General features: G+C 34.4%; 1 protein-coding gene across 1 annotated transcript; it reads right to left on the bottom strand.

The window, feature by feature from the left end:
• Nucleotides 1-5,149: 5,149 nt before the first annotated feature.
• On the bottom strand, nucleotides 5,150-7,142 carry LOC145321602 (TNF receptor-associated factor 4-like). The gene has a single exon (XM_080163044.1). It carries the CDS (start codon nucleotides 6,967-6,969, stop codon nucleotides 5,560-5,562), a length of 1,410 nt encoding a protein of 469 aa, XP_080019170.1. The 5' UTR covers nucleotides 6,970-7,142; the 3' UTR covers nucleotides 5,150-5,559.
• Between the last annotated feature and the right edge of the window lie 8,979 nt (nucleotides 7,143-16,121).

Raw genomic sequence — 16,121 nt, 5'->3', positions numbered from 1 at the left:
TAAAATGGCTGAAAACTGATTCTAATCCAGCGGATATTAATCGGTTTGGAAGCCATACTGTAAATAGGGTTTTATGAGATTGACTTACATTTTAAGCACATACGAAAAAGTTCATAACAGCTAAATTTGAAGATTAAACCTAAAACTCGTTTAATATAGTTGCATTTGATATATTTTGACTTTTTGGAATTATATATGTAAAATTGTTGTGATACTTTGATATTACGGACATTTTCGTTTTTGAAGATAACCTGTTTTTTGTGTTCTTTTCTGATTTTTGCAGATGCGCTTTTAATATTTATGTGGAATTTATAGGACACCGATACAAATACATATAATATAGAACAACATCCATGATGACATCTAAATAGATCAGGAAGGAGTAGGGGGGAGGGTGGGGGGAGGTTGATTTTGACCAAAACAAAATCGGAAAACCATTTCCCATGAAGGGTTAACATTCCATCAAAACACTAGAGATGCAATTATAAAGTAGTTCGGTATTTTGTCTGTAGCTTAAGATTTCACTAACAACTCTGAGCAGATTAGGTTCTACATTGTACGTTCCAGGTTAGTTTTAGGCAGTTTTATTTTCAAATTAAGTCATGGGGTGGTTTTTATATATGTCTCCCAAGATAAGTTTAATAGGCCGTATTAGGAATGCCTATTAATTGGATGATTAAACCTATTAGATAAAATAAAATCTGTACCAACTTCTGTAACTGTAAATAGTTATTAAGTCAACCCACTTAATTATTGATCTATTAAATTTGTGTAAATATCTTTATATAATAAATAATTTTTGTAATTCTCGCTATAAATAAAATAATAAATGAAATAAATTAAAGGGGTAAATTTACGGCCTACTCCAAGGCTTAATTACTCCTTGCTATGCAATTTTTTAAAATATGATTTTATATGTATATTTAATAATTTAAATGTATTGCATTAGTTAATAAATTCTATTCCATTCTATATATTTTCAATTAATTAAACTCTATGTATCTATTCGGAGAGGATGAATTATAATTCAACCTGTCATCAATATAAAAAAAAACATCAAACAATGATAATTTTGTGCTTTAGCATTGGAGCTATAACAAGATTATATATTATTATAACACCTTACTATTCCTCTACTATCTATACATAGATCTAAAATGCCAATACCTTTTAAGAAATAAACAAAATAGCATGCTGTAAGATGCTCTGTTGTTTTACTTTAACTAGAAGGGATTTACAAAGAAACTACTTTTTAAAAATATATTTTCAAAAGTAGCGATACATAAAAGTTTTGGTTGGAGTTATGAAAAATGGATTTAAAAGCAGAAGTTCATTAATTCAGAATAAATTTGTTGAGAAAAAACATGAACCCATTTACATATCTATAATACAAAGTAGTACGATGTCTGTATGTCCGTCTGTCTGTCTGAAGCTTAAGATCTCAGTAACCACTGAACCGATTGGGCTCTACTCTTCAGGGAATATACCTACTGGTCCTGTGATGGTTTTAAGCTATTTTCTTGGGGGGGTGGGACACCCCCAACCCCCCCAAAAAATTTGAAAAATAACCCCCCAAAAAATTATTTTTCTTTTTAAATTTAAATAACACAAAAATAGGTTGATCAAACCTCTTGGGGCAAAGCCCCTAGAGGCTAGGGGCGAAGCCGCTAGTATAATATACATATTACTTTTGTAGCATGACTGAAAGACCGACAAACTAAGTAAATTATGTACGGGGCGTTGAGTGGTTTCCTGAATCTTCACAATTAATGACAGCCTTTTATCTATAAAAGCAGCCAAGAAAATTACATTTTCCACAAAGCGTTACTTACTGAAGGGCGGACGGACAGACAGACTGAATTATAGAGTAGCTTTGCTACTGAAAAAGGACTTTAACTATCTGCCTTTTTGTTAATTGCACCCCCCCCCCCCCCCAGAAATTACAACCCGGCTATGTATGTCCATCCCCCTAGACCGGAAATCTAAGTGAGGGTTGTAAAATAGATATTCACCCCACCCCACCCCGCCAGCGCCACTAGGGCAAGGTTGAATCCCGCAAATTGGTCGGGAAGAATCAACTCCATTATTTGTACATTATGTATGATTGGATGGTTCAGTAAGTTAATTGCCCAAACGTTTCAACCACTAATTATAATCTACAGAGGGGGTAAATTTGTGTATCATCATTGGGAATGAACGGCACCACGGGGCTAAAAAAACTAGTTTTAATCTAATAATTGTACATTCTATATCCGCGGAAAGCCGTTTATAATACGATACGAGAAATAACTATTCTCATATTCATTCGAATCCGGTGGATAGGAACCGGTTCTCATCCATACGAAAAAACTATGTCTAGCATCGTATTATATCCAGTTTTCTACGAATATAGAAATGTACAATCATAAGATTAAAACTAGTTTTAATCTTATAATTGTACATTCCATATCCGCGGAAAGCCGTTTATAATACGATACGAGAAATAACTATTCTCGTATTCATTCGAATCCGGTGGATAAGAACCGGTTCTCATCCATACGAAAAAACTATGTCTAGCATCGTATTATACCCAGCTTTCTACGAATATAAAAATGTACAATCATAAGATTAAAACCAGTTTTTTAGCCCAGGTTTTCGGCACCTCGGGGTTAAAAATCTGGTTTTAATCTTATAATTGTACATTTTTATATCTGCGGAAATCTGTTTATAATAGGATGCGAGATATAACTATTGAAATATTCCTTTGAATAGCTAAAAAGTAAGATATTTTCCAAGTGGTACAAAACTTCTTGGCGTGTCTGTCCGTCCGTAATGATACACAGAGTAGGTAGGTAAAGCATCATTAGATAGCGGAAGTTCCAGGTTGAAAATATACGACAATCGTAAAAGTTTAATATTTCATATCTATACATACTTTCTACTGTTTAAAAGGCGAACCATTTCTATAATTAGGGTCCTTAGGTACGTTCGTCCGAAACTGTTTGCTCTTTTTGTTAATTGAGACATGTTAAAATTATCCTATCAATTTCAAACTTTACATGATGCATATAACAATTAGAGTTAGAAAGCGTAGCCCTCAATAAAAGCATTACCATTAATGTTTATGTGATATAACTATCCAATTTTTGGAATACTGGTACAAATGTATTCGCAAAACATCCCTATAATCAAGTTCTAAAAATGTAAGTATGTCCTTAAACTTTATCCCGTATTTAAGCAGTTTTGCAGCAAATTTACTTACAATTTTGTTTAGATTTACAAATTTGCACAGCTACTTACAAATCGTATTTGTTGTCAAAGGGCTCAATTATTTTAACTTAAGGGTTTATGTAGACTCGTCATAGCTAACATAACATCTCGAAGGCCCGGGCTAACAAAACTGGTATGAATTTTAATACTCGTGGAAAATTGTCTACGAACCGGCTATAAATCAGCGGATATTAATCGGTTTGAAAGCCTTACTGGAAAATAGTTTTGCATCTGTAAAAATAAATATATAAAATCACGAAACCTCTCATATAAAATTTAAGGTCCAATTATCTACACAAAAGGAAATGAATGATTGTATAATCAATTTTTCTACGCAAATTTGCTTTCTATATTTTTTTAAAATAATTAATTTTTGCTTCATAACATTCATTAAGAAATTAAATCATACCAAAGAGCATTGCTCTTAATTTTCTACTAGCAGTGCGTCCCTAGCATCTAGTGGCTCTATGATATGGGATATGGAAGGGCAGAATATAGCCTAAACCCATACCTAGACTTATTTATAAAAATGAAATCTCAAAACCTACAAGAAGCTTCATTGTAAAGATGAACCATATGGGTTCAGCGGTTAGCGAGATCCTTTGCTACAGACAAAAAAGGCTTACTACTTTATATAATAGGATGTGACAAGAATAGATATAGAATATACATGAATATATTGACAGAGGTAAATTTGTCTTTGGTTTATGTTGCTAACATGGACCTCATTTATTGGTCAGTCTGTTCATCCAATAGGAGGGAAGGGAATGAAGGTATTGTTATTTTAGACAGCTTCGAGTTTTTCTTTAATAGAGTAAAAGAAAATCTGGCGCAACATCCAAGTAATAATATATCGATTTTGATTTAATTCATTCAAAATCTTTGATTCCTGCATCCATACGGTTTAATCTCAAACACGAAGCAACTTTATAGTCATTTCTAAGAATATTGATTTAAATTGTTAAAATGGTGATTCCTGTAATGATTAGGCACTATGTTATAGGCTGGTAATTAAGTACAATATGGCCTTATGAAAACAATGTGTGATTACACATTACTGCATACTTCCTACTTTTTAGGAAACTGCCATTTGGGAAGAAATTTTTTTATAAATTAACCATATCAATAAAATTTGACTGTATATATAAATGTATATAATACTCATTTAATTAATTTATCTTTGTTGTTTTTTTTTCTATGTATGTACACCCAAGAATAATATAATCAATGATTACTTCTTAATAATCAAGATGGAAGATGTTATCGCTTGTTTGATGGTTGTCGTTCTTGATAAAGAAAAAGCAAAAAAATAATATCTACCCTTTTCTCATGTTGTCAAAATTAAGTCACAACAAGGATGACAACATCCATAAAAGCGAAGCACTGAAACGGTAGGACAAACGGACATTAACACTTGTATAGTGTCAGAACTGAATAATCAGAATATAAAAGTATAAGAGTCGAAGCAAAATTGTCAGTAAATTTGTTGAAAAACTGCTTGATACAGGATAATGTTTATGGACATACTTACATGTTGTTAAAAAAGTAGAAAAATCAACATGTTTAAAATGGACGTACGGACATTCTGATAATTATTATAGAGTTGCTACGCTTTCTAAATCGTACCTAACTACTAAAGGAATCGCCATGCAAAATTTGAAATCGATAGGACAATTCTAACATGCCTAAATTAACGAAAAAGCTATCTGTTACGGACGGACCTACGGACGGACGGACCGACCCTAATTATAGAAAAACTTCGCTTTTAAAAACTACATCATAATTCTTCTAAACGACAATGCCAAAAGTTAACAACAGCTACGCTTCTAAATCGAACATACAAACGGACAAAGTTATCTATAGAGTAGCTTTTGAACTATAAAAGAAGAAAAAACAATAATTTAATTCTTATTCTTTATTTTATTTAATTCATTTTATGACATAATAATTATTGAATAATTCATTATCAGGTAGAAAATTGTGTACAAAACATTCATTACAATTGTACAGTGTACTCAGACAATTGTTGGTGTACACAATATCTTTGGTTTCTTCAGCTGCATGAAATGTACAACATGTACTACAGTATTGTGTACAGTTACAGTACATAGCTCCGTATATAGGTTCATAATTTAGATAATAAGGCCATTACATATTACATTATATTGTAAAATAATAACATCTGACTAGAGTTTACATAATTTTTTTTGGAGATCATTTTAATATCATAATGTTTTTAAAATCAAAAATTCACTTTGATTAAATTTTTTTGGTAGCAAAGCCACTTTGTAATTGACTATGTATACACTTTTAAACTGCTACTCCTTTGTTGGGATCCGCTCTGATCTTGATGAATAATGTGTCTTCTTTAACATACTGGCGGAGATCCAACATGCCGTGGGGGACAAACTTGGGAAAGCCAAAGCCTAGCTGGTCCGGGTCCTCAACCTTGCTGGCCCGGGCAAAGTTGGCCCAGTTGGGGTCGGGGATGAAGCTCTCTACAATGTTGACAGCGCTCTGTCTGCACGGGTCCTGGTCAATCAGGGTGAAGGAGATGGTGTGCTTGAAGGGCCACTTCAGGATGTTGTCATACTCGCCCGGCACTACCTTGATGTAGATGGACATGTGGGTGCCTTCGCCGGCGCCGTTACCCGCCAGAAACAAGGATGCCTGCAGCCGGTACCCACAGGCCGAGGTGTAGAACGGCAGGGACACAAGCTCTAAACCTTCGCTGGCCTTGGCCTCCTCCATCTTGGCCTCGAAATCTTTGATTTTCCAGATGAGAATGCCGTCCTTGTTGATGTTGGCGCGTTCCAGCTCCTGTTTCAGGCGGTCAATATACTCTGCCTGGTTGCGCGTTTTCTGCAACAAAAGATCCATGTGATAGTCTTTGTTATCCAACAGATGTTGGTCCACAACCGACGGGTGGCCGGTCCAGCTGCAGCCGGCCGCCTTTTTGTGCGGACAGCCAACGGCTCCGGCCTCGCAGCGCACCAAATGACGCTCCATCTCCTCGCGGCGGCAGTTTTCGCCGCATCTGTTTGGGCACGGTACAGGAAACTTAGGGCACATAATTTGATGGCCTTGCAACGCGTCCGCGGTGTAGGATTTAACACAATATTTACAATTAATAACCCGTTTGGCACACGTATTAACCATGTGGGCTTTCAAGCGGTTGCGTGCAATCCGCTGGCCGCATTTATTTTCACAATACAAGGGTTCGAACCCGCACATGTTTTGATGCACATCAATGTCTGTGGATGAAAACGGCTTTTTGCAGTAGGCACAATTAATAGCCCGGTTAGGGCATGTGTACATGATATGGTCCTCCATGTTGACACGGGCTATCCGAGCCCCGCAGGACTTAACACAAAAAATAGCGTCCTTCTTGCAGGTATTGAGGTGGCCCTTGAGCCGTCCAAGCTGACCCATCCAGCTGCAGCCCTCCATTCTGTGGATACAAAACACTGTGGACGCCAAAATGCGCTCCCGAGAGCTAGAATTATTAGAATTCATATCCAGACTGCTGTCTGTACTGCTAGTGGTAAAAATTGTACCCTTGCTGTACACTGTCTCGTTGTGTACATTCTGTACCATTTTCTCGACATCATGTACCTCCTCGTAGTCCGGAGGACTCTCAGAACCATCACTGTAGTCCAGATCTGTTACAGCTGAATCTTCTGCCAAGGACAGAAATTCAAATGATCTTGCGGCAATCATTTTTAAAAATGTTTTTATTTTTTTAAGAAACACTATTTAAACCTTTCTAAAAGGAAAATATTTATTCACTTAAACATTTGTTGGTTTGTGTCTTCTTTATTGTACTATCATTTATTTTAAGCACAGAAATGCGCGCGTTTTCTTTGGCAGCCGCTCACAACCGCGTACGGAAATTAACTGAAGATTTTACTTTGTGTGCGCTTTCCAGATGGGCTCGGGACAGCTGCTTCCTAACTATCTATCTATCTATTCTGCACCCCTTTTCTCTCTCCCCCCCCCCTTAACTTACGGCTTCCGTAACATTTATCCTTCTCTTTTTCAACCCAATGCCTCCCCTAAACAAAAATTCCCCCCAATTTCCCCCATACCCCGGCTTTTCGCCACAATTCCCCCTGGCTAGCTAAGCACAAAGCCCCCCCCCCCCCCTTAGTATTACTTTAATGAAGGGATGAGTTAATATTTATGCCAAGTTAATCTTCTACTTAATTCAAATGGGTTTAAATATTGATATAATTAAATGGGGAAGAAATATCAATCCTCTCCCCTCTTTATTAAAGTCTTGGCATTTATGTGTTTAAAATTGTTTAAAGAAAAAAAAAGACTTTTTATATGAAGATTTCTAAAAATTAAGGACATATCTGTCTAGACATTTATGAGATATTACTGGACTTACTGTATAGGTAGGGGATAAGACACTGAACGATAAATTTATGTACCTCCAAACAAAATTAAATTATGCAGATTAAAATAAATGGTGGAAAAGTTTATACCCTGTTACTTTTTATTGGTGAACCAAACAAATAACGGATGGCAGAACGTGTGTACAAAATATTGGGGTCAGTATAATGTATAGGCCATTGTCTCCTCCCTCCCCCTGTTAATTAATTGGAAGGAAGTGAAATGATCACTCCTCCTTCCATTTAGGGTCAATAGATCTTTTCATGAAAATACCCACTTTCGAATTTCAATCTTCTGCTAACCTAAAAAGTTACTTTAGGGGCCTAGAAATATATGTACAAAATTTCAGCTCTCTATCTCTACTGGCGACCTAGCGCCAGGCATGTAAAATATCAACAGATAACGGTAGCACGGCGGTTTTAACAATATCTCAGTAATGTGCAGGTTTTCAGCTCTTCTGCATATTTCAATTTAAACACATAAGGCCAAAGATATTATATCCAAAAAATCTTTTGTCAAAGTCTACTCTAGACCTAGCGCCAGTCAGTTTTCTAAAATCATGCATTTTATACCTGTGAAAAATGAAATTGCCAGCGCTAGGTGTAGAGTAGACTTTGACAAAAGATTTTTGGGATATCATATCTTAGGCCTTATGTGTTTAAGTTGAAATATGCAGAACACCTAAATTCACCTTCCAAACCATTCTCTAAGCATTTTAATTTTTTTTTAGAAATAACGGGATTTCAAAACTGCCTTTTGAAAAGGCCTAAAAAATATCTTTTTTTGTCCCTTTTTTCACTGTATATAGTTACAACTTATTAAAATATTATTCTCAGTTAAAAAAAAATTGGCGCTTCCAGCACCAAAACCGGCAAAAACAGGCAGTTAAACTTCTGAACCCCTACTTAACCCCCTGACAGACCCCCCCTCTATCTCGGCTCCTGTTACAGATAGAGACGTAAAACTTTTTTCTGTTGGTTCATGTGTATTTTAAGAGAAAATTACTTTTTCTAGTCATAGCGGTCAGACTGCTCCTTATCCGCTTTAGCTTAGAGCGGCCAATTTTAAAGCTAGGAAAACCAAATTTTATGACGAGCAATTATTTTTCATAACAAAAAAAATGACAAATAACGGAAACCGCCAATTTCGGCGGTAAAACGGCGGTTGGCGGCACTAGTTTTATCTGTTTATGATCACAATAAAGACTACATACAAAAATTGGCTGGTCTAGAGCTGTTTTAGAATTCCGCTACTGGCAGCTTAAAAACGGCAAAACTACAGGTAGGAAATAAAAAATCAGTTAAAAATCGGTCAAGGAGTGGCCAAACGGTCATGGCCTTACTATTCACGGAAGTTTATTATTACTCAAGAATTAATATATATTTTTTAAAAAATTTAATTGATTTGAAGCTTACATGGACTGCCGCCACTGGCTGCGGTCAGCTGGAAACAACAGCTGATTTAAAAAAAAATTTAATATGTCATGTAGGCATGAAAGATAAGCTTAATTTTAAGTCTATGAATAAAAAAATAAATACACTGGAGCCATTCAAAGTTATTTGAAGACTAGGAGGATTATATCCTGCTGGATCATACCTGAACACCTAATTTTCATTTTATTTTTTACTAAGGTTGATTAAATATTACAAAAGTAATTACAAGAGAGTTGTCCTTACTTCTGATCTTAGAGCTTTGTCTTTATGGATGTTGTCATCCTATTTTTTGTCTGTATTTAATCACTTATTAATGTTGTCATCATTGTCATATTATTTGATAAAAATATCAATGCTTTACAAATAAAATTTATAGAGAAGATCATCTTGATGTTTTTAATAATTAGATTTGTATATTTTGATTTTGTTGTTAACCCTTTGTAGACAAATTGATAATATTTCTAAATGTTATTTTTTTTAAATTGTCTGCATCTGGCATCTGACTAAAATAAAAATCTATTACATTAGTTTAAACAATTAACTGTCTTGACCCTTTCCAGACCTTAATCAGCCAATTTTTGTATGTAGTCTTTTATTGTGATCATAAACAGCTAAAAATATTAATTGGCGCCGCCAACCCCCATTTTACCGCCGAAATTGGCGGTTTCCGTTACTTGTCGTTTTTTGGCGATGGTCAGAAAAAGCATTTTTTTTGTTATGAAAAATAATTGCTCGTCATAAAATTTGGTTTTCCTAGCTTTAAAATTGGCCGTTCTACAGCTTTTTTAATATTTAGCGGCTGGCTGCTAAAATGCGGATAAGGAGCAGTCTGACCGCTATGACTAGAAAAAGTAAATTTCTCAAAAAATACACATGAACCAACAGAAAAAAGTTTTACGTCTCTATCTGTAACAGGAGCCAAGATAGAGGGGAGTCTGATATGGGGTTAAGTAGGGATACAGAAGTTTAACTGCCTGTTTTTGCCGGTTTGGGTGCTGGAAGCGCCAATTTTTTTAAACTGAGAATAATATCTTAATAAGTTGTAACTATAAACAGATAAAAATATTATTTAGCGCTGCCAACCGTCGTTTTACCGCTAAAATTGGCAGTTTCCGTTATTTGTCGTTTTTCGGCAATGGTCAAAAAAGGTATTTTTTATTTTAAAAAATAATAGTTTGTCATAAAATTTGGGTTTCTTAGCTTTAAAATTGGCCGTTAAAAAATAATAGTTTGACATAAAATTTGGTTTTCTTAGCTTTAAAATTGGCCGTTTTACCGCCAAAATTGGCGGTTTCCATTATTTGTTGTTTTTCGGCGATGGTCAAAAAAGGTATTTTTTTATTATAAAAAATAATAGTTTGTCATAAAATTTGGTTTTCTTAGCTTTAAAATTAGCCGCTCTACAGCTGTTTTAATATTTAGCGGCTGGACGCTAAAAAGCGGATAAGGAGCGGTTTGACCGCTATGACTAGAAAAAGCAATTCTCTAAAAATACACATGAACAACCAGAAAAAAGTTTTACGTCTCTATCTGTAACAGGAGCCGAGATAGAGGGGGGGTCTGTCAGGGGGTTAAGTAGGGGTTCAGAAGTTTAACTGCCTGTTTTTGCCGGTTTTGGTGCTGGAAGCGCCAATTTTTTTTTAACTGAGAATAATATCTTAATAAGTTGTAACTGTATACAGTGAAAAAAGGGACAAAAAAAGATATTTTTTAGGCCTTTTCAAAAGGCAGTTTTGAAATCCCGTTATTTCTATAAAAAAATTTAAATGCTTAGAGAATGGCTGGAAAGGTGAATTTAGGTGTTCTGCATATTTCAACTTAAACACATAAGGCCTAAGATATGATATCCCAAAAATCTTTTGTCAAAGTCTACTCTACACCTAGCGCTGGCAATTTCATTTTTCACAGGTATAAAATGCATGATTTTAGAAAACTGACTGGCGCTAGGTCTAGAGTAGACTTTGACAAAAGATTTTTTGGATAAAATATCTTTGGCCTTATGTGTTTAAATTGAAATATGCAGAAGAGCTGAAAACCTGCACATTACTGAGATATTGTTAAAACCGCCGTGCTACCGTTATCTGTTGATGTTTTACATGCCTGGCGCTAGGTCGCCAGTAGAGATAAAGAGCTGAAATTTTGTACATATATTTCTAGGCCCCTAAAGTAACTTTTAAGGTTAGCAGAAGATTGAAATTCGAAAAAGGGTATTTTCATGAAAAGATCTAAGGGTCAATGAAACAAGGGGGGTATAGTCCTTTTCGTGGCAACGCATCTTAAGGGGCGATTCTTCGTATTTTCACAGTAGCTTTTCTCCTATTTCTAGTCCCTGCGGGTAGCTCTAATCCTGCGGGGGCAATCACCTAACCCAATATAACCTAACCTAAAATAACCTATCAAAAGCCATTTTGAAAATACGACAAATCGCTCCTTAAGGGGCGTTGCCACGAAAGGGACTATACCCAAACAAGGATATGACAATGAATGATAAATTAATCTTTACTCCAATTCTTGTAAGTGAAATCCTATAACTTTTAGTGGCTTGTAAATGTACTAGTGGATACGCCCCCAGCTCTTAATCTCGTGATTGTACATTTTTATATTCGTAGAAAGCTGGATATAATTCGATGCTAGACATAGTTTTTTCGTATGGATGTGAACCGGTTCCTATCCACCGGATTCGAATGAATACGAGAAACAAGGATATGACAATGAATGATAAATTAATCTTTACTCCAATTCTTATAAGAGAAATTCTAACAGTTGGTGGCTTTATATGTACTAGCGGCTACGCCCCCAGCATAAAAGGGGCTCTTTTTTCGAAGGGGCAGTGGAGAGAGGTTTGAAAAATAGCTTAAAACAATCCAAAGACTTAAATCTAAAAATAAAATTGCATAACACCACCTCAGGACCTTTCTAAAGCTTACCTAAAATAGAGAATCCAATCGGTTCAGTAGTTCTTGAGATCTTAAGCTACAGACAAAAAAAACCTTACTTCTTTATATAATGGATAATGGTTAGAGAAATAGTTATTTATTGCATCGTATTATAGACAGCTTTCCGCGGATAAGAAAAGTACAAATTATAAGATTAATTCCAGTTTTCTCAGCCCCAAAGGCCCGGGTTAACAAGACTGGTATTAATTTATCATTTTCATTTGATTATTAGTAGAAAATTGTCTGTATTACGATGTTTAACATGATTTTTTAGTATATGGCTGCGAACCGGTTCTAATCCAGCAGATATTAATCGGTTTTCGAGCCATACTGGAAAACTAATTTTAATTTTATCTATATGTGGATCATTCCATCCAAGAAGATTTGGAAAATGTACAGTTGTCTTTCTTGTTTATTTGATGATTTTAAAAACATTAAAAGTTTATCCAAAGAATATGTGGCAGAAGTTGTGATTTATTAATAAAAGTTTACATATTTTACCAATATTTAACCATTAATTGAATTAATTATTACTGTATAACATTTTATTGTTATTTTTCATTAAAATTATTGCTATTGCTGCACTACTTATGGATATAATAATCCTTTACTTGCTTTTATGATAAAATTATGTTTTTAAACTTTAAAGTTAATTTTAGATTCGCCCTAGATAATTAAATGGAGGGGGGGGGGTGGGATTAAATAGGAGACAGTAGCATTATAAAGGGGTGAGGAAAAGGGGGGTGGATATGGGGAAATAGAAATTATAAAAAGAAGTGACAAGGAGAGAGAGAGAGAGAGAGTAAGAGAGAGAGAGAAAGAAAGAGAGTGAGAGAGAGAGAGAGAAAGGTATTCATTTCAAGAGATGGTCATTCAGGCGAGACAGGTGTACTATATTCATTAAATATACAAACAATTATGAAGAGATAGGTTCTAGGCTACTTTCTTTCAACTTTTACTCCTTACAATTGATTTTATATTCTTTGTTGATAATTGTTGTAGCAAAACACTACATTTTGTCTGAATAATTATGTATAAAAATTAAAGATAAAACTTTTTCTTACATAAAATATTCCTCATTGAATTATAAAAATTGTTTTATTGATTCTTTTTGAAAAATTAAAATTTCATGACGAGCTCCCGAAGTTCAAAGTTTAGATTCACCAGGCTTTAACAAAATAGATTTTTTCAATAATTACTCAACAGAATTAAAAAAGTAAGGTGCCAAATTAGAGATCTTACAATTTTTGTTCACAATGGAAATTTTCTTCTTTTTTTGTTGCGTTTTAGTACCTCAAAACCAACTTAATTTAAAAAAAAAAACTTAAATTACTTCAAAAATAAGAGGTCTACAAAAAAAACGATTGCATATCTAAATTTTATGGATCATTTTACATCTACTACTTACTAAAAACCCGGACTAGCTATTTTTTTAAAATAAAAAAGTTAGGACACGTTCTTTCATGAAATTTCATGAATCCGAACCTAAAGTTCATTTCCCTTAAAAGACGGAACCTTAAGCCTTTACCAATGTATTCTCCCCCCTTTTGTCAACCTTACTTCCTCTACCCCCCCCCCCCCACCTAGACTTAACACATATCTATCAATCCAGGGAAATTATCAGGGATCTAAAGCGATAAGACAATGGCCGATACATTGATGTACAACCCCGATGATGATGCATAAAATTACCCCTTTTGTAAAATTAAAATTAGTGGTTGAAACGCTTGGACACTCAACTTAATGATCAACCAATCAAAGTTCACTAAAGTCCCCAAAGTTGTTAAGCCAATGAATAAGAAAAAGTTATTATAAAACTTTGGGGACTAGTGTAATAAACAGCCCATTATCCCCTCTCTCTCTCTCTCTCTCTCTGGAGAAATAATAAAGTAACAGAATGTCTGTCTGTACTAAAGGATCTCGCTAACCGCTGAACCGATCGGGATCTCTTTTACATGGTAGCTTCTCATATGTCCTGGGAAGGTTTATAACTATTTTGGGGGATATCTAGCTAACTACTGAACCGATAGAGTTCTCTATTTTGGTCGAAGTTTATCTATGTTTTATAATTTGGTTATGATGATAGTTGGTTTATTAAGTTAAGTATTCAAAGTATTTCAATCACTAATTTTAATTTACAGAATTTGTAATTTTTATGTGTAATTATTTGGGATGTCCATCAATTTATCGGCCATTGTCTTATCCCTTTAGATCCCTGTTTTCACTCTGAAGTAATGTTGTGCATGGCTAACCCAGGGAAAATGTCAACGAAAGTTCCGAAATCATTTTTCTTTATTTTACTACAACGAACAGAGTTAAGTATTCTGAAAAGTTAAAAGTAAAATAAAAACAAGGATAACAACATCAATGTGAGCGAAGTTCCAGATTGATACAGTAGGGCAAACGAATATAACTACGAATATATATTGACTGTGGCTTTAATACTAGAAAATGAAGTAAAGTTGTGTTTATAGAGATGCTACACTTCTTGCACTTTGCCTAATTGTTGTAGGAATCGTCATATCAAAAACCAAATTAATATGACAAATATCAAAATTAACATCATGCTTTTATAAAATTTTCTGATTTCTTGAGCATAACAGTTATAAATGGTGTTAAAAAACCAATCGCTCACAATTTGAACCACCATAAGTGCTTCAAATCTTGGAGATATACCCCATAATGTCTAGAGGTTTTGATGTAGCATGTAAAGACCTTTCTATAGACACCTTAACCAGATTTCTAACTTAATCCTTGCCAATTTGGCAAAAAAAAGACAGACCCATCCAAGATTGAGCCATTTCTAGTTCTTGATGTTTGCCAGGTCTTTCTTTTTTATGCCAAATTGGCTAAGATTGTGTTAGAAACCTTGTAAAGGTGTCTATAGAAAGGTCTTTACATGCTACACCAAAGTCTTAAGCTCTAGTGCTCTGGAAGGGTGAGTAGATTTAAAATTTAATATTGTTTTCTCATTGTCATTGCTTGGGCATGAATTGTATTATTATTTATATGTTTTGGACCAAAACTGTATGGTTTATATTAAAAAGGTGAAGCGATTGGTTTTTTTTTCAACACCATTTATAATTAGATACATAGGTGGTAAGTCTATCCTACCTATGGTTATAATTGGTAGCGGGACAAATTGTCTTGAAAATCAGCAATGTGACGTCATAAAAATGACGAATTATCCATCTTATAAGGGGTTTTCTTTCCAACTTCTCCTCTCATCTCTCACTTATTTTTATTACGTCACATGGCTGATTTTTGAGACACTTTGTCCCGCTACTATAATTGTCTTTATCTAAATTTTTAAAAGCGAAGCTTTTCTATAATTAGGGTAGGTCCTTAAGTCTGTACGTAACGGATAGCTATTTTCGTTAATTTAAGCACGTTAGAATTGTCCTATCGATTTCAAACTTTGCATGATGATTCCTCTAGGAGTTAGGTACGATTTTTTAGGTTGATTTTTAACTATGTAAACAACAAATTTTAATGTGATATAATAATCATATTGACCTGATGTTTGGAATACTGACTCCTAGGACAACAAAGTACAATGTTATAAGCGATACATCTCTATAGTAATTTCCTAAAAATGTAAGTATGTCCTTAATAATTATCCTGTATCTAAGCAGTTTTTCAACAAATTTACTTACAATTTTTTTTCGACTTTAACACATTTAAATTCTAATTATTAAGTTCTGACACTCTACAAGTGTTAATGTTCGTTTGTCTCACCGTTTCAGAGCTTCGCTTTTATTTATGTTTTCATCCTTGTTCCATGACAACTACAAGTTTCAAATGTGGGAGAATAATATAAAAGCTTCAGGAATTAAGAATCATTATTCTGACAAAATGTATTGTTCTGCCTGTTAGTATTCAATGTCATATTTGTTTTAAGGAATTTATTAAAATTTAGAAGCAACCAGCTTTACTTTTAAAGCCGACTATAACTCAGACAACAAATCCTTTGATTGCAAGATATTTGTCTGTATGCCCTAACTTTGCTAGATAATTAGTTTTTGTGCCTTTTTTATAGCAAAAACTTTACTACTATTTTAATTACTTTTTTTATCACCAGCCGGTCAAAGTAGCAGTAGGAACC

Source organism: Acartia tonsa, chromosome 6 (assembly GCF_053477335.1).
Source record: "Acartia tonsa isolate MP-2025a chromosome 6, ASM5347733v1, whole genome shotgun sequence".
Lineage (NCBI taxonomy): Eukaryota > Metazoa > Arthropoda > Copepoda > Calanoida > Acartiidae > Acartia > Acartia tonsa.
This window is presented reverse-complemented; position numbering and strand designations above follow the sequence as displayed.